This window comes from Phyllobates terribilis, unplaced genomic scaffold (genome assembly GCF_046119375.1).
Source record: "Phyllobates terribilis strain yellow unplaced genomic scaffold, ASM4611937v1 Scaffold_2__4_contigs__length_985480577, whole genome shotgun sequence".
Classification (NCBI taxonomy): Eukaryota; Metazoa; Chordata; class Amphibia; order Anura; family Dendrobatidae; genus Phyllobates; species Phyllobates terribilis.
Window position 1 is genome coordinate 580,160,099 of NW_027362762.1, and position 22,470 is coordinate 580,182,568.

Here is a 22,470-nt window from a genome sequence, read left to right on the forward strand (position 1 = left end):
CATGAAAAGCCGGCAATTCAGCAGCGGCATACACCTGTACCCGACAATTTAGAACCGAAAGAATAGAGCTTCACACATAGATTAGATAGATATAAACATGTCAGCCACATATATACGAAGTACAGTGAAAGTGCTGCTTACTGTATTTGTCATTTAGCGTAAAGGATTTATCAAAAAAAATAATAGTGTTTTCATGCACCGTCTCTTTAAAAAAGCCGGCCGGCAATTTAGCATCTGTACCCGACAATTTATAACAGACAGAATAGAGCTTCACACATAGATTAGATAGATAGAAACATGTCAGTCACATATATATGAAGTACAGTGATAGTGTTGGTTACTGTACTTGTCATTTAGTATTAAAATAAAGGATTTATTATTAAAAAAATTGACGTGGGGTTCCCCTTAATTTTAGGCTCTAGCGGAGGTTAAGCAGACGGCTGGGGCAGATGTTTGAAGCCTGGGAAGGGGGTAATACCCACGGAGCTTCCCAGGCTACTAATATCAGCCCCCAGCTGAATACATAGCCTTTACTAGCTATTAAAATGGGGGACCCCCCAAAAAAAATGACGTGGGGTCCCCCCTAATTTAATAGCTAGCAAAGGCTAGGCAGACAGCTGGGGGCTGATATTAATAGCCCAGGAAGGGAGCCATGAATATTGGCCCCCTCCCAGGCTAGAAACACCAGCCGTCAGCCGCCCCAGAAATGGCGCATTCATAGGATGCGCCAATTCTGGCACTTAGCCTCGCTCTTCCACGCTGCCCTGGTGCGGTGGCAGGGGGTAATAGGGTTGGGGTTGATGTCAGCTTATAATGCCAGCTGACATCAAGCCCAGGTTAGTAATGGAGAGGCGTCTATAAGACACCCCCATTACTAACCCCATAGTCAAAGTTAAAAAAAACACAAACACCCAGAATAAAGTCCTTTAATTGAAATAAAGACACAGTCCTTTATTGTTCTAAATTAAACCATACTTACCGTCACGCCCATTCCAGCTGAAGCCAACGATCTCCTGCAATAAAAGAAAAATAATAAAGCAACCTCATCCTTACCTTTCCATGGTTCCCACGACAGCTTCAGCTCTGCTACATCGAGATGACAGGCTGGACCGCAGCAGAACGCTGCCATCCAGCCTCTCATCCCGCAGACACTGAGAAGCGCAGGCTTGCTTGCGCTGCTCAGCGTCTCTCTGTGACGACATCCAGATGAGCCGAGTTCATGTCCAATGAACTCGGCTCACCTCATGCACGTCACTGACAGCGTGGGAAAATTCTCAAGCTGAAGCGCTGAGTGCAGGAGAATTTTCCCACGCTGTCAGTGACGTGCATAAGGTGAGCTCATGTCCAATGAACTCAGCTCACCTCCTGCACGTCACTGACAGCGTGGGAGAATTCTCCTGCACTCAGCGCTTCAGTGTGAGAATTCTCCCACGCTGAAGCGCTGAGTGCAGGAGAATTTTCCCACGCTGTCAGTGACGTGCATGAGGTGAGCCGAGTTCATTGGACATTAACTCGGCTCATCTGGATGCCCTCACAGAGAGACACTGTGGAGCGCAAGCAAGCCTGCGCTTCTCAGTGTCTGCGGGATGACAGACTGGATGGCAGCGTTCTGCTGCGGTCCAGCCTGTCATCTCGATGTAGCAGAGCTGAAGCTGTCATGGGAACCATGGAAAGGTAAGGATGATGTTGCTTTATTATTTTTCTTTTATTTCAGGAGATCGTTGGCTTCAGCTGGAATGGGCGTGATGGTAAGTATGGTTTAATTTAGAACAATAAAGAATTGTGTGTTTATTTCAATTAAAGGACTTTTTTCTGGGTGTTGTGTTTTTTTTAAATTCTTTACTAGAAATTCATGGTGGTCATGTCTAATATTGGCGTGACCCCATGAATTTCGGGCTTAGGGCCAGCTGATAATGCCAAGCTGGCCCTAACCCCTTTATTACCCAGTGAGCCACCGCATCAGGGCCCTGGATGAGTTGGGTACAGCGCCAGAAGATGGCGCTTCTATGAACGCGCCATTTTCCGGGGTGGCTGCGGACTGCAATTTGCAGCGGGGGTGGCCCAGAAAGCTTGGGCCTCCCTGCGCTGCGGATTCCAGCCCCCAGCTGCCTAGTTGTACCTGGCTGGACACAAAAACAGGGCGAAGCCCCACGTCAATTTTCTTTAAATTATTTCATGAAATAATTAAGAAAAAAGGGCTTCCCTATATTGTTGTGTCCGGCCAGGTACAAATAGGCAGCTGGTGGTTGGGGGCAGCCCGTTCCTGCCTGCTGTACCTGGCTGGACACAAATATAGTGCGAAGCCCCACGTCAAGTTTTTTAAAATTATTTCATGAATTTCCTGAAATAATTTAAAAAAATTTAAGTGGGGCTTCGCACTATATTTGTGTCCAGCCAGGTACAGCAGGCAGGAACGGGCTGCCCCCATCCACCAGCTGCCTATTTGTACCTGGCCGGACACAACAATATAGTGAAGCCCTTTTTTTCTTAATTATTTCATGAATTTCATGAAATAATTAAAAAAAATTGAAGTGGGGCTTCGCACAATATTTGTGTCCAGCCAGGTACAGCAGGCAGGAACGGGCTGCCCCCAACCACCAGCTGCCTATTTGTACCTGGCCGGACACAACAATATAGGGAAGGCCTTTTTTTCTTAATTATTTCATGAATTTCATGAAATAATTAAAAAAAAAGTACGTGGGGCTTCGCCCTATTTTTGTGTCCAGCCAGGTACAACTAGGCAGCTGGGGGCTGGAATCTGCAGCGCAGGGAGGCCCAAGCTTTCTGGGCCCCCCCCCCGCTACAAATTGCAGTCCGCAGCCACCCCGGAAAATGGCGCGTTCATAGAAGCGCCATCTTCTGGCGCTGTACCCAACTCATCCAGGGCCCTGGTGCGGTGGCTCACTGGGTAATAAAGGGGTTAGGGCCAGCTTGGTATTATCAGCTGGCCCCAAGCCCAAAATTCATGGGGTCACGCCAGTATTAGACATGACCGCCATGAATTTCTAGTAAAGTATTTAAAAAAAACACAACACCCAGAATAAAGTCCTTTAATTGAAATAAAGACACAATTCTTTATTGTTCTAAATTAAACCATACTTACCATCACACCCATTCCAGCTGAAGCCAACGATCTCCTGCAATAAAAGAAAAATAATAAACCAACCTCATCCTTACCTTTCCATGGTTCCCACGACAGCTTCAGCTCTGCTACATCGAGATGACTGGCTGGACCGCAGCAGAACGCTGCCATCCAGTCTGTCATCCCGCAGACACTGAGAAGCGCAGGCATGCTTGCGCTCCTCACTGTCTCGCTGTGACGGCATCCAGATGAGCCGAGGTCATGTCCATTGAACTCGGCTCACCTCATGCACGTCACTGACAGCGTGGGAAAATTCTCACGCTGAAGTGCTGAGTGCAGGAGAATTTTCCCACGCTGTCAGTGACGTGCATGAGGTGAGCCGAGTTCATTGGACATGAACTCGGCTCATCTGGATGTCGTCACAGAGAGACGCTGAGCAGCGCAAGCAAGCCTGCGCTTCTCAGTGTCTGCGGGATGACAGGCTGGATGGCAGCGTTCTGCTGCGGTCCAGCCTGTCATCTCGATGTAGCAGAGCTGAAGCTGTCGTGGGAACCATGGAAAGGTAAGGATGAGGTTGCTTTATTATTTTTCTTTTATTGCAGGAGATCGTTGGCTTCAGCTGGAATGGGCGTGACGGTAAGTATGGTTTAATTTAGAACAATAAAGGACTGTGTCTTTATTTCAATTAAAGGACTTTATTCTGGGTGTTTGTGTTTTTTTTAACTTTGACTATGGGGTTAGTAATGGGGGTGTCTTATAGACGCCTCTCCATTACTAACCTGGGCTTGATGTCAGCTGGCATTATAAGCTGACATCAACCCCAACCCTATTACCCCCTGCCACCGCACCAGGGCAGCGTGGAAGAGCGAGGCTAAGTGCCAGAATTGGCGCATCCTATGAATGCGCCATTTCTGGGGCGGCTGACGGCTGGTGTTTCTAGCCTGGGAGGGGGCCAATATTCATGGCTCCCTTCCTGGGCTATTAATATCAGCCCCCAGCTGTCTGCCTAGCCTTTGCTAGCTATTAAATTAGGGGGGACCCCACGTCATTTTTTTTGGGGGGTCCCCCATTTTAATAGCTAGTAAAGGCTATGTATTCAGCTGGGGGCTGATATTAGTAGCCTGGGAAGCTCCGTGGGTATTACCCCCTTCCCAGGCTTCAAACATCTGCCCCAGCCGTCTGCTTAACCTCCGCTAGAGCCTAAAATTAAGGGGAACCCCACGCCAATTTTTTTAATAATAAATCCTTTATTTTAATACTAAATGACAAGTACAGTAACCAACACTATCACTGTACTTCATATATATGTGACTGACATGTTTCTATCTATCTAATCTATGTGTGATGCTCTATCTTTCTGTTCTAAATTGTCGGGTACCGCTGCTGAATTGCCGGCCGGCTTTTTTAAAGAGACAGTGCATGAAAACACTATTATTTTTTTAAATAAATCCTTTACACTAAATGACAAGTACAGTAAGCAACACTATCACTGTACTTATTATATATGTGACTGACATGTTTCTATCTATCTAATCTATGTGTGAAGCTCTATTCTTTCTGTTCTAAATTGTCGGGTACAGATGCTGAATTGCCGGCCGGCTTTTTTAAAGAGACGGTGCATGAAAACACTAATATTTTTTTTAATAAATCCTTTACACTAAATGACAAGTGCAGTAACCAACACTGTCACTGTGCTTCTTATATGTGTGACTGACATGTTTCTATCTATCTAATCTATGTGTGATGCTCTATTCCTTCTTGTCTAAATTGTCGGGTACCGGTGTATGCCGCTGCTGAATTTGCCGGCCGGCTTTTTTAAAGAGAGTGTCTTCTGAGCAGTTTGTCAGCTTTTGGACACCTTTGCAGGTGTTTTCTATGTGTTTCTATGTGTTTTTGTTTGCCTGCCATTGGTTTTAACGGTGTTCGACGGTGTTCTAAGGTGTTCGACGAACAGTTCGACGAACAGTTCCTCGAACATCCCGGTGTTCGACGAACCGAACCGAACCCGAACACTACGGGGGTGGCTCAACACTACTTATGATGACCAACTATAACCCAAACTCTCCTGTCTTGTTAGATATATTAGCATAGATAGATGTACCCAAACATTGTCATGAGAATGTTTATTATACCTTTGGATAATATTTATAACAAGTTCCTATTAATCCTCCTATAGACGTTGATGAATGTGTAGAAGGAACAGACAACTGCCACATAGATGCAATCTGCCAAAACACCCAGCGATCATACAAGTGCATATGCAAATCTGGATACACAGGAGATGGAAAGCACTGCAAAGGTAATCCAGAATCCCTATTAAACTATATCTCCTTGGATTAAATTATTACTTGTTTGTTATATAGCACTTTTTTTATCCAGATGTAGATGAATGCGAGCGGGATGATAATGCAGGATGCGTACACGAATGTGTTAATATCCCTGGCAACTACAGGTGTACATGCTATGATGGATTTCGATTGGCACATGATGGACACAACTGTCTAGGTAATGTATAAGTTACAAATCTATTAGTCTAATAGTCATATTATAGTCAATCTTTCATGTGATACATTATATATACTGTATGTATATATATATAAAAATATATATATATATTTATATATATATATATATATATATATATACATATATATATATATCTCATCTATATCTAATATATACTTACCTTGTAATGTCTTCACATCCTGTTCCATCCAGATGTGTCCGGATTCCAGAATTCCGAGCGGCGGAAGTTCGCCGACCACCATATTGGGACACCCAAGTAATGGGTGTCTCAATAAGGAAACCGCTGATGGTACCAGCCTCTTGGGCGGCACGACCAGCGGAAGACCGTCGCACCACACACACACACACACTGTGTACGCCGTATGCACCACACATACACACACAAACACACATTGTATACGTGTATGGTGCGTACGGCGTATTCAGTGTGTGTGTGTGTGGTGCGCACGGCGTTTACAGTGTGTGTACTGTATACTGTATACGCCGTATGCACCACACACACACAAACACACACGGTATACACCATACAAACAACACACACACACACACACACACTGTATACGCTGTATGCACCACACACACGCACACTGTATACGCCGTACGCACCACACACTGTATACGCCGTATGCACTACACACACACACTGTATACGCCGTACGCACCACACACACAATGTATACGCCGTACGCACCACACACACGCACACACACTGTATACGCCATACGCACCACACACACACACACTGTAGACGCCGTATGCACCACACACACACACACACACACTGTACACGCCGTCCGCACCACACACACACTGTATAGGCCGTACGCACCACACACACACTGTATACGCTGTGCACACACTGAGTACGCAGTACGCACCACACACTGTATACGCCGTACGCACCACACACACACACTGTATACGCCGTACGCACCACACACACACACTGTATACACCGTATGCACCACACACACACACACACACTGTATACGCCGTACGCAACACACACACTGTATACGCCGTACACACCACACACACACAGTGAATACACCATACGCAGCACACACACACACACTGTATACGTCGTCCGCACCACATACACACACACACTGTATATGCCGTACGCAGCACACACACACTGTATGAGCCGTACACACCACACACACACTGTATACGCCGTACGCACCCATACACAAACACACTGTATAGGCCGTACGCACCACACACACACTGTATACGCTGTACACACACACTGAATACGCAGTACGCACCGCACACTGTATACGCAGTACGCACCACACACACACACACACACTGTATATGCCATATGAACCACACACACACACTGTATACGCTGTATGCAACATACACACAAATACACACACACTGTATACGCCGTACGCACCACACACACACACACTGTATACGCCGTATGCACCGCACACACTCTATACACCGTACACACCACACACACACACTGTATACGCCGTATGTCCCAGCACACACACACTCTGAATACGCCGTACGCAACACAAACTCACTCTGTATGCTTCACTTGCATAACACACTCACACTGTATACATCGTACGCACCACACACACACATTGTATATGCCGTACGCACCATACACACACAGAAACTGTACACGCCGTGCGCACCACACACACACACACTCTGTATATCCCGTACACATCAACACACACACACTGTATACACCGTAAGCACCACATACACTGTATACACTGTACACACGACACACACACACTGCATACACCGTACGCAACACGCACACACACACTGTATACGCAGTACTCACCCCATACACACACACTGATTACACCGTATGCACCACACACACACACTGTAAATGCCGTACGCACCACACACACACACACACTGTAAATGCCGTAAGCACCACACACACACTGTATATGCCGTACGCAACACACACACAATGTATACGCCGTACGCACCACACACACACACTGTATACGCCTGTGACTGGGTATGCGGCAGAGCAAGAAGAGACCACTGGACTAAGAACGATCCAACGGGATTTATTAAGGCAGGCAGCATACCAAATCAAAAATCCATGTTATTACTAAGGTCCATAATAAGTCCACAATCACCGACGGGCTTGAGGTCTTGCCGCAGCTAAGAGCCCCCACCCTTCTCCTCCAGACATCTCCCAACACAACACTGGTCACGCATAAGTCCATTGTCTTGGGCTACCGGGAACAGCCCAAGGGTAGGGGAGGAGAGGTTTCCCCCCTCCTAGTCGATGGTTTTGTCCATGGCATGGCTCCGATGAGTCTATAAAGATATGTACTGTGAGCTCTCCCCCTGCTTAAGAGAACAATGGGGAGTCCTCTAGCGGTGTTGACACAAGCCCAAGTTAAATTATGGTTGAGGAACAAAGATCTGGGAAAGGGCATGGGTACTTACATCACATCATGACATTTTATACAGAAATGCAGGACAGGGAAAACTATGTACCATGACAATTCCTTCCCCTCCAATTTTGTGTACATACGAGGGACCTCTACAGGTCGCTTGTTAAGTACACACAGGCAGGGCTGACCGGACTCAGGGCTCCTCCTGCCTGGACAGTCCATCTGCATTTTGGTGTTGGCTGCCTCTTCTATACTGTACTGTAAAGTTATAGGGCTGCAGAGCCAGGCTACATTGTAGTAAGCGTCCATTGTCCCCAGAGGCTCTGTTCAGCCAAGTGAGGGGATTGTAATCAGTAACCACACTGAATTCTCGTCCATACAGATACGGCTTTAGTTTCCGGAGGGCCCACACTATAGCCAGACATTCTTTTTCCACAATTGCATAGGCCACTTCTCGGTCCAGCAGTTTCCTGCTGAGGTAGGCGACAGGGTGCTCCCAATCCATAAGCAGAGGCGTCCGTCTGCACAATGAATCGCCTCTTGTAGTCCGGAGCAGCCAGAACAGCGTCACAGACCAGGGCATCCTTCAGCCGGTTAAAAGCCTCCTTACAGGCTGGAGTCCAGATTACCAGCCTGGGCATCGTTTTCTTGGTCAGGTCGGTAAGAGGCTTGTCCACAGTGCTAAAATGAGAAACAAATTTTCGGTAGTAGCTAGCAGTGCCCAAAAAATCCATAACTTGTTTCTTAGTTTGGGGTACAGGCCAGTCTATAATAGCCTGGATTTTTGCAGGTTCTGGACGGAGCTTCCCTCCCCCTACTCTATGCCCTAGGTACTGGACTTCACCCATCCCCAATTGACATTTATCAGGTCGAATGGTTAGGCCGGCTGCAAGAATCAGGTCAATAATAACGGCTACTTGATTCAGATGTTCCTCCCACGTCTGGCTGAAGATGGCGATATCATCTAAGTAGGCTCAAGCAAAGTCCCCACATCCCCAGAGGATCTGATCTACCAATATCTGTAAGGTTGCCGGGTTATTATTCATTCCAAAAGGCATGCTTAGATATTCATACAAACCAAAGGGGATTATAAAAGTGGACCGTCCTCTCCCTTCCTCCGTCAGAGGAATTTGCCAGTATCCTTTACTGAGATCTAAGGTAGTGACATATCGGGATCCAGCCATTCGGTCTAGAAGTTCGTCAATACGGGGCATTGGGTAAGGATCACTAACAGTATGGTCATTAAGTCGTCTGTAGTCCACACAAAATCGAGTACTCCCATCCTTCTTTGGTACTAACACCACAGGAGAGGCCCAAGGGCTATGAGAGGCCTGGATTACCCCCAGCTGTAACATCTCCTCTAGTTCATGCTGCATGGTGTTTCGAACCGATTCATGTACCCGGTAAGGAGCCTGTTGTATGGGACGAATACCCTGAGTGTCTACATGATGTTGGGTGACGGTGGTTCGACCTGATTGAGATGAGAAAGCAGCCCGTCTCTGTTGAAGCACTCCCAGCATCTGGTCTTTCTGTAAGGGGTCCAGGTGATCTCCCAGAGGAACCTGTTCAACAGTGGACGGGGCTCTCGTGGCTTCCACGAGATTCGGTAGGGAGTCCTCTTTCTCGGGACCGTCTTCTGAAGCTAGCCGACAGCTGGCTATCATTGGAAGGTTCCGGTCGTGGTATTCCTTAATCATATTCACATGGACAGTCTTTTGTCTTAGCCCCTGATCATCTAGAGCAAGAAGGTAATTGGTGTCATTTAGCTTCTGGAGAACCCGGAAGGGACCCTCCCACGTGGTCTGCAGTTTATTTTGTGGATGGGAAATAATCATTAAGACCGGTTGTCCTTCTACAAACTCCCGATAGCGTGCTTTACGGTCATACCAGGTCTTCTGTCGGGTTTGAGCCATATGCACATGACTCTGGGCGAAACTAGCAAGTTGAGCCAGGGTTTCTCACAGCTTTAGGACATAAGGGACAACAGGGGCTCCTGTATCTTCAACTTGCCCCGCCCAGTATTCATTGAGCAGAGTTAAGGGTCCTCGGACCTTTCTTCCATAGAGGAGTTCAAAGGGGGAAAACCCGGTGGACTACTGAGGAACTTCCCGATAGGCAAACAAGAGATGGGGTAGGTACTTCTCCCAGTCTGAATCTCTGTCCATGAAGGACCTCAGCATATTCTTCAGAGTGCCGTTAAATCATTCACAAAGTCCATTTGTTTGTGGATGATATGGTGTCGTTCGAATCGCTCGTACTCCACAGGTGCACCACAGACACTGGACTAGTTCTGACAGGAACTGGGAGCCTTGGTCCAACAAGATCTCACTGGAAAATCCTACTCTGGTGAAAATGGTAACCAGGGCCTCGGCCACCTTGGCTGCAGAAATACTGGACAAGGCCACAGCTTCCGGATATCGGGTGGCGTAGTCCACAACAGTGAGAATTTACTGCTTTCCTGATCTACTTGGCTTAGCTAGAGGCCCAATGATATCGACAGCTGCTCTTTGAAATGGCTCTTCTATGATAGGGAGTGGTTGCAGAGGGGCCTTTGGGTGATCTCCGAGTCACCCTCTACGCTGACATATATTTCAAGTTCGGCAGAAATGCGCCACTGCCTGAGAAATCCCTGGCCAATAGAAGGTTTGAGTCAATTGTCTCTCGGTGCTGGTTTTGCCTTGATGGCCATACAGCACGACCTCCTGTAGATGTTTGTGCTGACGGTCAGAAGAACAGGTGGCTGGGGCTCGCACCCCATAGACTCCTGGTATGGGAGCCAGGGTATCGGAGTCACTTGGCAAGATGTCAGGAACTGAATCCAGCTCTTCTCCTGGTGAGGGTGTCTGTAGATAATGAACCGGCAAAGGCGGTCTGTAGCTGCCCTGCCTCCGAACACCTGGACATTGGAAATGCAGATGCCCAGGCTGCCTACATCTATAACATCTGCGCTCTGGGACTCTTCCTCCATGTCGTAGTCCCGAAGGTAGAGCAGGAGTAATGCGAGGCAGTCACACGAAGGTCACCATGAGTGGATGGTCTATTGGGATGGTGAGTATGGGAGACCGAAGGACCAGGGGCCGCCATCGTCGGGGGGCTGGTAGTTCTTTTCTCACTGAGTAGTAGTTTTTTCCATTGAGGCTTGATGGTGAGAGCCTCATCCGCTAGAGCTGCAGCTTCCTCCACTGTGGCTGGTCTCCTTTCACGCACCCATTCTCGGATCTCAGCGGGACACTTGAAGTAAAACTGCTCTTTCAAGATGACCTGGAGGAAGGCCCCCCAAGTTAAGGCCTCCTCTCTCTCCACCAGGGATGACATATTTGTTTGAGTCTGTGGGCATACATCTTGAAGGACACCTCCTCATCACAGGCCAAAGTACGAAACTGGGTCCTATAAGTGTCTGGGGTCACAGCGTAGTGTTGCAGAATAGTTCGTTTAATGTCTGCATACTCACAGTCCCCCCGAGGGTCCATAGCTCTATAGGCTGTGGCAGCTCCACCCTCTAAGAGCCCCACCAGATGTCGGACTCGCTCCCTTTCTGGGACTTCCATTAATCGACACTGAAGCTCAAAGTCCTGGAAGAAGCCCTCAATGTCACCTGCAGCCTCCTGGAACGGCTTGAAATCTTTGCGGGACACTCTGGGGAGTTCCCTCATGGTGGTTGCTAGGGTTACAGTCTATCTGGCGCTTCTAGCTGTTTCCAAAGCTATCTGCATCTCAAGCAATGCCATCTCCTTAGCTCCTCGCATTACCTCCATCTTATAGTCTATGGAGACCTCCTTTCCCATCATTGCCATCTCCTCCTCGTACCACACAGCCCACTGACATTTTTGGGTAAATACCTCTGCCTATCGCCTTTCCTCCATTGGCCGTGGAGGAGCTTTCTCAGCGTCCTCTTGCAGGCGAACTCCTTCCAAAGCCTCAGTTAGCTGCTCCTTTGAGAGTCCCTTGTAGCTGACCCCCAGTTCACGGGCCTTTGTTTGTAAGCTCACCACAGTCCAGTTCTTGTACTCTGAGGCTCTGGTTCCAGCAGTTGATGGGCTGTTGTCTTCCATTCCTTCTGCTCTGATCTCACCGCTGCCAACCAGTTTGTGACGGGGTATGCGGCAGAGCAAGAAGAGACCAACAGACTAAGAACGATCTAATGGGATTTATTAAGGCAGGCAGCATACCAAATCAAAAATCCATGTTATTCCTAAGGTCCATAATAAGTCCACAATCACCGACGGGCATGAGGTCTTGCCGCAGCTAAGAGCCCCCACCCTTCTTCTCCAAAGTTCTCCCAACACAACAATGGTCACGCATAAGTCCATTGTCTTGGGCTACCGGGAACAGTCCAAGGGTAGGGGAGGAGAGGTTTCCCCCCTCCTAGTCGATGGTTTTGTCCATGGCATGGCTCAGATGTATCTATAAAGATGTGTACTGTGAGTTCTCCCCCTGCTTAAAAGAACAATGGGGAGTCCTCTAGCGGTGTTGACACAAGCTCAAGTTAAATTATGGTTGAGGAACAAAGATCTGGGAAAGGGCATGAGTACTTACATCACATCATGATATTTTATACAGAAATGCAGGACAGTGAAAACTATGTACCATGACAACGCCGTACGCTCCACACACACGGTATATGCCGTACCCACCACACACCACACACTGTATATGCCGTACGCACCAAACAAGCATACACTGTATACGCCGTACGCACCACACACACACACTTTGTATTCGCCGTAAGCACCAGACATACACACACTGTATATGTGGTACACACACACACTCACTGTATCCGTCGTACGCACCACACACACACACACTGTATAGGCCGTACGCACCACACACACACACACAAACACGATATAAGCTGTACGCACCACACACACACACTGTATATGCAGTATGCACCACACACACACTGTATACGCCGTACGCACCACACACACTGTACACGCTGTATGCACCACACACACTCTGTATACGCTGTACGAACCACACGCACACTGTATACGCCTTACGCACCACACACACACACACACTATATATGCCGTACGCACCACATACACACACACACTGTATATGTCGTAGGCACCACACACACACTGAATACGCCGCACGCATCACACACACACTGTATACGCAGTATGCACCACACACACACTGTATACGCCGTACCACAACACACACACTGTATACATCATACGCACCACACACACACACAAACACTATACACACCGTACATGTCACACACACTGTATACGTCATACGCAGCACCACACACACACACACTCTGTAGACGCCGTTGTCATGGTACATAGTTTTCCCTGTCCTGCATTTCTGTATAAAATGTCATGATGTGATGTAAGTACCCATGGCCTTTCCCAGATCTTTGTTCCTCAACCATAATTTAATTTGGGCTTGTGTCAACACCGCTAGAGGACTCCCCATTGTTCTCTTAAGCAGTGGGAGAACTCACAGTACACATCTTTATAGACACATCGGAGCCATGCCATGGACTAAACCATCGACTAGGAGGGGGGAAACCTCTCCTCCCCTACCCTTGGGCTGTTCCCGGTAGCCCAAGACAATGGACTTATGCGTGACCAGGGTTGTGTTGGGAGATCTCTGGAGGAAGAAGAGTGGGGGCTCTTAGCTGCGGCAAGACCTTACACCTGTTGGTGATTGTGGACTTATTATGGACCTTAGGAATAACATGGATTTTTGATTTGATATGCTGCCCGCCTTAATAAACCCCGTTGGATCGTTCTTAGTCCGGTGGTCTCTTCTTGCTCTGCCGCATGCCCCGCCACAAACTGGTTGGCAGCGGTGGGATCAGAGCAGAAGGAATGGAGGACAACGGCCCATCAACTGCTGGAATGAGAGCCTCAGAGTACAAGAACTGGACTGTGGTGAGCTTACAAACAAAGGCCCGTGAACTGGGGGTCAGCTACAAGGGACTCTCAAAGGAGCAGCTAACTGAGGCTTTGGAAGGAGTTCACCTGCAAGAGGATGCTGGGGAAGCACCTCCACGGCCAATGGAGGAAAGGCGACAGGCAGAGGTAAATACCCAAAAAAGTCAGTGGGCTGTGTGGTACGAAGAGGAGATGGCAATGATGGGAGAGGAGGTCTCCATAGACTATAAGATTGAGGTCATGCGACGAGCTAAGGAGATGGCATTGCTGGAGAGGCAGATAGCTTTGGAAGCAGCTAGAAGCGCCAGACAGACTGTAACCCCAGCACTCACCATGAGGGAACTCCCCAGAGTGTCCCGCAAAGATTTCAAGCCGTTCCAGGAGGCTGCAGGTGACATTGAGGGCTTCTTCCAGGACTTTGAGCATCAGTGTTGATTAATGGAAGTCCCAGAAAGGGAGCGAGTCCGACATCTGGTGGGGCTCTTAGAGGGTGGAGCTGCTGTAGCCTATTGAGCTATGGACCCTCGGGGGGACTGTGAGTATGCAGACATTAAACGGACTATTCTGGAACACTATGCTGTGACCCCAGACACTTATAGGACCCAGTTTCGTACTTTGGCCTGTGATGAGGAGGTGTCCTTCAAGATGTATGCCCACAGACTCAAACAAATATGTCATCGCTGGCTGGAGGGAGAGGAGGCCTTAACTTGGGGGGCCTTCCTCCAGGTCATCTTGAAAGAGCAGTTTTACTTCAAGTGTCCCGCTGAGATCCGAGAATGGGTGCGTGAAAGGAGACCAGCCACGGTGGAGGAAGCTGCAACTCTAGCGGATGAGGCTCTCACCATCAAGCCTCAATGGAAAAAACTACTACTCAGTGAGAAAAGAACTACCAGCCCCTCGACGATGGCGGCCCCTGGTCCTTCGGCCTCCCATACTCACCATCCTAATAGACCATCCACTCATGGTGACCTTCGTGTGACAGTGCCTCTCATTACTCCTGCTCCACCTTCGGGACTACGACGTGGAGGAAGAGTCCCAGAACGCAGATGTTATAGATGTGGGCAGCCTGGGCATCTGCAATTCCAATGTCCAGGTGTTCGGAGGCAGGACAACTACAGACCGCCTTTGCCGGTTCATTATCTACAGACACCCTCACCAGGAGAAGAGCTGGATTCAGTCCCTGACGACTTGCCAAGTGACTCCGATACCCTGGTTCCCATACCAGGAGTCTATGGGGTGCGAGCCCCAGCCACCTATTCTTCTGACCGTCAGCACAAACATCTACAGGAGGTCGTGCTGGATGGCCAAAAGGTTGTCGGCTTCCGTGACACTGGGGCTTTTCTCACCATAGCCGATCCCCGCATACTTCAGCCAGAAGCAATTCAAAAGGGACCAGGAATTGCCATTGAATTGGCTGGAGGCACCCAGAGATATATTCCAAGAGCGAGGGTGACCCTGGATTATGGCTTTGGGGCTAAACAATGCGTGGTCCGTGTGATGAGCGGCCTACCCGCAGAAGTTCTTTTAGGAAATGATGTGGGACATCTGCATTGCCACTTCGTCTGTGCGGTAACCAGAAGTCAAGCCAAGAGAGCAGCAGATGGGGACGCATACAACTCATCCATGGAAATGAGGCCACCAGAACCACCGACACCGCCGGTGAGTGATTCTTCTTGTGGGGACAATGTGAGTGATACCTGGGATAGAGTTCAGTTTCGACAAGAGGTCGATACTGACCCCACCCTAGCTAGTTTTAGAGCGCGAGCTGAGACAGGGCAGTTAGGGGAGAACAGGGAAAGGATTATCCGAGAAAATGGACTTTTGTATAGGGTTACCAATGCTGCCTCCCCAGATAAGCCCTGGACTTGTAACAAACACATGATTGTTCCTCAGAAATACAGGATTCCCCTACTACACCATGCTCATGATATCCCTACTGATGGCCATCAAGGCAAAACCCGCACCGAGAGACGATTGACTCAAACCTTCTATTGGCCAGGGATTTCTCAGGCAGTGGCGCATTTCTGCCGAACTTGCGATATATGTCAGCGTAGAGGGCGACCCGGAGATCTCTCAAAGGCCCCTCTGCAACCACTCCCTATCATAGAAGAGCCATTTCAAAGAGTAGCTGTCGATATCATTGGGCCTCTAGCTAAGCCAAGTAGATCAGGAAAGCAGTACATTCTCACTGCTGTGGACTACGCCACCCGATATCCGGAAGCTGTGGCCTTGTCCAGTATTTCTGCAGCCAAGGTGGCCGAGGCCCTGGTTACCATTTTCACCAGAGTAGGATTTCCCAGTGAGATCTTGTCGGACCAAGGCTCCCAGTTCATGTCAGAACTAGTCCAGTGTCTGTGGCGCACCTGTGGAGTACGAGCAATTCGAACGACACGGTATCATCCACAAACAAATGGACTTTGTGAACGATTTAACGGCACTCTGAAGAATATGCTGAGAGCCTTCAGGGACAGAGATTCAGACTGGGAGAAGTACCTGCCCCATCTCTTGTTTGCCTTTGGGGAAGTTCCTCAGGAGTCCACCGGGTTTTCCCCCTTTGAACTCCTCTATGGAAGAAAGGTCCGAGGACCCTTAACTCTGCTCAATGAATACTGGGCGGGGCAAGGTGAAGATACAGGAGCCCCTGTTGTCACTTATGTCCTAAAGCTGCGAGAAACCCTGGCTCAACTTTCTAGTTTCGCCCAGAGTCATGTGCATATGTCTCAAACGCGACGGAAGACCTGGTATGACCGTAAAGCACGCTATCGGGAGTTTGTAGAAGGACAACCGGTCTTAATGATTATTCCCCATCCACAAAATAAACTGCAGACCACGTGGGAGGGTCCCTTCCGGGTTCTCAAGAAACTAAATGACACCAATTACCTTCTTGCTCTAGATGATCAGGGACTAAGACAAAAGACTGTCCATGTGAATATGATTAAGGAATACCACGACCGGAACCTTCCAATGATAGCAAGCTGTCGGCTAGCTTCAGAAGACGGTCCCGAGGAAGAGGACTCCCTACCGGATCTCGTGGAAGCCACGAGAGCCCCGTCCACTGTGGAACAGGTTCCTTTGGGAGATCACCTGGACCCCTTACAGAAAGACCAGATGCTGGGAGTGCTTCAACAGAGACGGGCTGCTTTCTCATCTCAACCAGGTCGAACCACCGTCACCCAACATCATGTAGACACTCAGGGTATCCGTCCCATACAACAGGCTCCTTACCGGGTACCTGAATCAGTTCGAAACACCATGCAGCACGAACTAGAGGAGATGTTACAGCTGGGGGTAATCCAGGCCTCTCATAGCCCTTGGGCCTCTCCTGTGGTGTTAGAACCAAAGAAGGATGGGAGTACTCGATTTTGTGTGGACTACAGATGACTTAATGACCATACTGTCAGTGATCCTTACCCAATGCCCCGTATTGACGAACTTCTAGAGCGAATGGCTGGATCCCGATATGTCACTACCTTAGATCTCAGTAAGGGATACTGGCAAATTCCTCTGACAGAGGAAGGGAGAGGACGGTCCGCTTTTATAACCCCCTTTGGTCTGTATGAATTTCTAAGCATGCCTTTTGGAATGAAAAATGCCCCGGCAACCTTCGAGAGAATGGAAGATCAGATCCTCCGGGGATGTGGGGGACTTTGCTTGTGCCTACTTAGATGATATCGCCGTCTTCAGCCAGACGTGGGAGGAACATCTGAATCAAGTAGCTGTTATTCTTGACCTGATTCTTGCAGCCGGCCTAACCATTCGACCCGATAAATGTCAATTGGGGATGGGTGAAGTCCAGTACCTAGGGCATAGAGTAGGGGGAGGGAAGCTCCGTCCAGAACCTGCAAAAATCCAGGTTATTAGAGACTGGCCTGTACCCCAAACTAAGAAACAAGTTATGGCTTTTTTGGGCACTGCTAGCTACCACTGAAAATTTGTTTCTCATTTTAGCACTGTGGCCAAGCCTCTTACCGACCTGACCAAGAAAACGATGCCCAGGCTGGTAATCTGGACTCCAGCCTGTGAGGAGGCTTTTAACTGGCTGAAGGACGCCCTGGTCTGTGACCCTGTTCTGGCTGCTCCGGACTACAAGAGGCGATTCATTGTGCAGACGGACGCCTCTGCTTATGGATTGGGAGCTGTACTCAGCCAGGTGAATGCAACGGGGGACGAGCACCCCGTCGCCTACCTCAGCAGGAAACTTCTGGACCGAGAAGTGGCCTATGCAATTGTGGAAAAAGAATGTCTGTCTATAGTGTGGGCCCTCCGGAAACTAAAGCCGTATCTGTATGAACGAGAATTCACTGTGGTTACTGATCACAATCCTCTCACTTGGCTGAACAGAGCCTCTGGGGACAATAGACGCTTACTACGATGGAGCCTGGCTCTGCAACCCTATAACTTTACAGTACAGTATAGAAGATGCAGCCAACACCAAAATGCAGATGGACTGTCCATACAGGAGGAGCCCTGAGTCCGGTCAGCCCTGCCTGTGTGTACTTAACAAGCAACCTGTAGAGGTCCCTCGTACGTACACAAAATTGGAGGGGAAGGAATTGTCATGGTACATCGTTTTCCCTGTCCTGCATTTCTGTATAAAATGTCATGATGTGATGTAAATACCCATGCTCTTTCCCAGATCTTTGTTCCTCAACCATAATTTAACTTGGGCTTGTGTCAACACCGCTAGAGGACTCCCCATTGTTCTCTTAAGCAGGGGAGAACTCACAGTACACATCTTTAGAGACACATCGGAGCCATGCCATGGACTAAACCATCGACTAGGAGGGGGGAAACCTCTCCTCCCCTACCCTTGGGCTGTTCCCGGTAGCCCAAGACAATGGACTTATGCGTGACCAGGGTTGTGTTGGGAGATCTCTGGAGGAAGAAGAGTGGGGGCTCTTAGCTGCGGCAAGACCTCACACCCGTTGGTGATTGTGGACTTATTATGGACCTTAGGAATAACATGGATTTTTGATTTGGTATGCTGCCCGCCTTAATAAACCCCGTTGGATCATTCTTAGTCTGGTGGTCTCTTCTTGCTCTGCCGCATACCCCGTCACAGCCGTATGCACCACGCACACACTGTATATGCTGTATGCACCACCACACGCACACTGTATACGCCGTACGCACCACACACACTATATACACCGTACGCACCAAATACACACACACACACTGTATACGCCGTACGCACCACACACACACTGAATACGCCGTATGCATCACGCACACACTGTATACGCAGTATGCACTACACACACACTGTATACGGCGTACGCACCACACACACTGTATATGCTGTACACACCACAAACACACACTGTATAAGCCGTACACACCACACACACACTGTATACATCGCACACACACACTCACTGTATACGCCGTATGCACCACACACTGTATAAGCCGTACGCACCACACACTCACAAACAAACACTATATACGCTGTATGCACCACACACACACACACTGTGTATGCCATACACACACACACACTGTATATGCAATATGCACCACACACGCACTGTATATACCGCTCACACATACACTGTATATGCAGTATGCACCACACACACACTGTATATACCGTACGCACTACACACACACAATGTATACGCCATATGCATCACACACACTCTGTGCACGCCGCACGCAGCACCACACACACACACACACTGTATACGCTATAAGCACCACACACACACTGTATATGCCGTACGCAACACACACACACACACACACTGTATGAGCCGTACACACCACACACACACACTGTATATGCCGTACGCACCACACGCACACTGTATGCGCCGTACACACCACACACACACTGTATGAGCCGTACGCACCACACACACACTGTATATGCCATATGCACCACACACTGTATAAGCCGTACGCACCACACACAGACACACAAACAAACACTATATACGCCATACGCACCACACACACACTGTATACACCATATGCACCACACACACTCTGTACACGCCGTGCGCACCACCACACACACACACTCTGTGTACGCCGTACGCACCACACACACACACACACACACTAAATATGCCATACGCACCACACACACACTATATACACCATACACACCACACACACACACACACTGTATACGTTATAAGCACCACACACAAACTGTATACGCCGTACGCACCACACACACACACACACACTGTATGAGCCGTACGCACCACACACACTGTATATGCCGTACGCACCACATTCACACTGTATACGCCGTACACACACACACACACACTGTATACGCTATACACACCACACACACACTGTATGAGCCGTACGCACTACACACACACACTGTGTATGCTGTATGCACCACACACACACGCAAACACTATACACGCCGTACACGCCACACACACTGTATACGCCGTACGCACCACCACACACACACACATTCTGTATACGCCGTATGCACCACACACACACTGTACACGCAGTATGCACCACCACACACACACTGTATATGCAGTATGCACCACACACGCACTGTATATGCCGCTCACACACACACACTGTATATGCAGTATGCACCACACACACACTGTATACACCATATGCACCACACAAACTCTGTACACGCCGTATGCACCACCACACACACACTCTGTGTATGCCGTACGCACCACACACACACACTAAATACGCCATACGCACCACACACACTATATACACCATACGCACCACACACACACACACACACACACTGTATACGCCATAAGCACCACACACACACTGTATACTCCGTATGCACCACACACACACACTGTATGAGCCGTACACACCACACACACACACACTGTATATGCCGTATGCACCACACGCTCACTGTATACGCCGTACACACCACACACACACTGTATGAGCCGTGCGCACCACACACACACTGTATATGCCGTATGCACCACATACTTTTATTCAATAAAATTCCAACACTACAAGAGTGTGGCTAAAAACAAGGGGAAACACCAGTATACTTCATAAGATGGATACCGCCCATAAATAACATTCAAAATACTGTCCCATGAATACACAACCAGGCAGAACAATAGTATACAATATATGTAAACAGTGGACTAAACTGCACTAAAACACTATTAGTAATAGTTGCAAGGCAATCCTATATTGTGAAATAAGTATACATAGGCTGAAATAGCAAAGAAATGGAGTCTATACTGCATGTAGCACGTATAGAGCCATAATACTCATTACCTGGTGGGCTAACGGACAGCTGGTGAATGTGCTGGACGAACACCCGCTCCGACGCGCATTTCGTCGCCTTCCTCAGGGAGCGCAATGTGTGGCGTATGGGGAGAGGTATATATGCCATAGTGATCGGGACACAAATGAAGGCAGCTGTGCTTTGTGGGACCACCGACAGGAAGTAAGATGATGCACGGCACTCATGCCCAATGACAACTTCCTGAAAAATGAACTTCCGTTGGTGGTCCGTGACACGCAAGCGCTAGGTTGCTAAGCAACGTAAGCGCCAGCGGTCACACTGGTCCACGTGAGGAAGAACTTGGAAGCTCGTATATCCAACATGTGCGCACTCATCTCAGAAGTGGGTGATATAATCTAAAGAGCATGTAAGTAAATGTGGGAATATAATTCTCACATATAGGAGAAATCCCTAATAATGTGTGCACGGTGCCTGTCATATACTAAGTATATATATACACAATGCATCATATAAATAAAGTTAAATAACAGTGAATGTGATATAACAAAGCATAAGAATAAATAAATCAAACACCAATACACAAATACATTTAAATACAGCATATAAACAAGTACAAAAATATTATTGTCATATATGCAAGAAACATCTAATAATTCATACAAAGTGCCTACTTCATTGAGAATATGTAAAAGATGTATTAAATGACATACGGCTAAAACAAATAAATAAATATGGAACTGAAATATAACAAAGAATGGAACAAATTTATAATGTAATATATGTGGTTAATATAAGTAGATGGGGGGTGTACATGTGAAAGTGCTAAGTGATGTGAATGATGAGTGAGGAGAAGTGCGAAATGTATGTGAAATGATGAATGTGAGAGGAAGTAAGAATAAATAATTACAACCTGCAAATCACAAAATTGTGAAGCATAATTGACACGGTGCGCACAAATGTATAAGTGAAAATGGTATGTGATGTTGCGAAAATTAATGAATAAAGAGTATGTATGCAATAGTGGAGCATGCAAAATGTAAAAAAAAAATTTTTGAGCATGACATAGTGTGGAAGAGGAAAGGAGATGTGGAATAAATGAGGAAAAATTGTGATAAATAGAATAAAAAATAAAAAAATTCTAATAAAAATATTTTTTGTATATAAAAATAAGAGTTCAGGGACACTAAGGAATAATAAATAGTGAATAAATATGATAAATATGTAATAAATCATGACATAAATGAATATGGAATAAATATAAGTCCAATACAAACGTGAAATATCCGTATAAAACAGGACTGATAGTGACTCAGAATTCGTATATAATCATAAGTAAACAAC

General features: G+C 47.8%; 1 protein-coding gene across 5 annotated transcripts in view; it reads left to right on the forward strand.

Annotated features, from left to right (window-relative positions):
- Positions 1-22,470, forward strand: part of SCUBE3 (signal peptide, CUB domain and EGF like domain containing 3) — a 1,075,473-nt gene that overhangs the window by 95,126 nt on the left and 957,877 nt on the right. For all 5 annotated transcript variants that reach the window (XM_073666423.1, XM_073666418.1, XM_073666419.1 and 2 more), the window contains exons 2-3: positions 5,259-5,381; positions 5,462-5,587. In XM_073666423.1, coding sequence (XP_073522524.1) covers positions 5,259-5,381; positions 5,462-5,587 — 249 coding nt within the window. The remainder of the gene's footprint in view (positions 1-5,258; positions 5,382-5,461; positions 5,588-22,470) is intronic.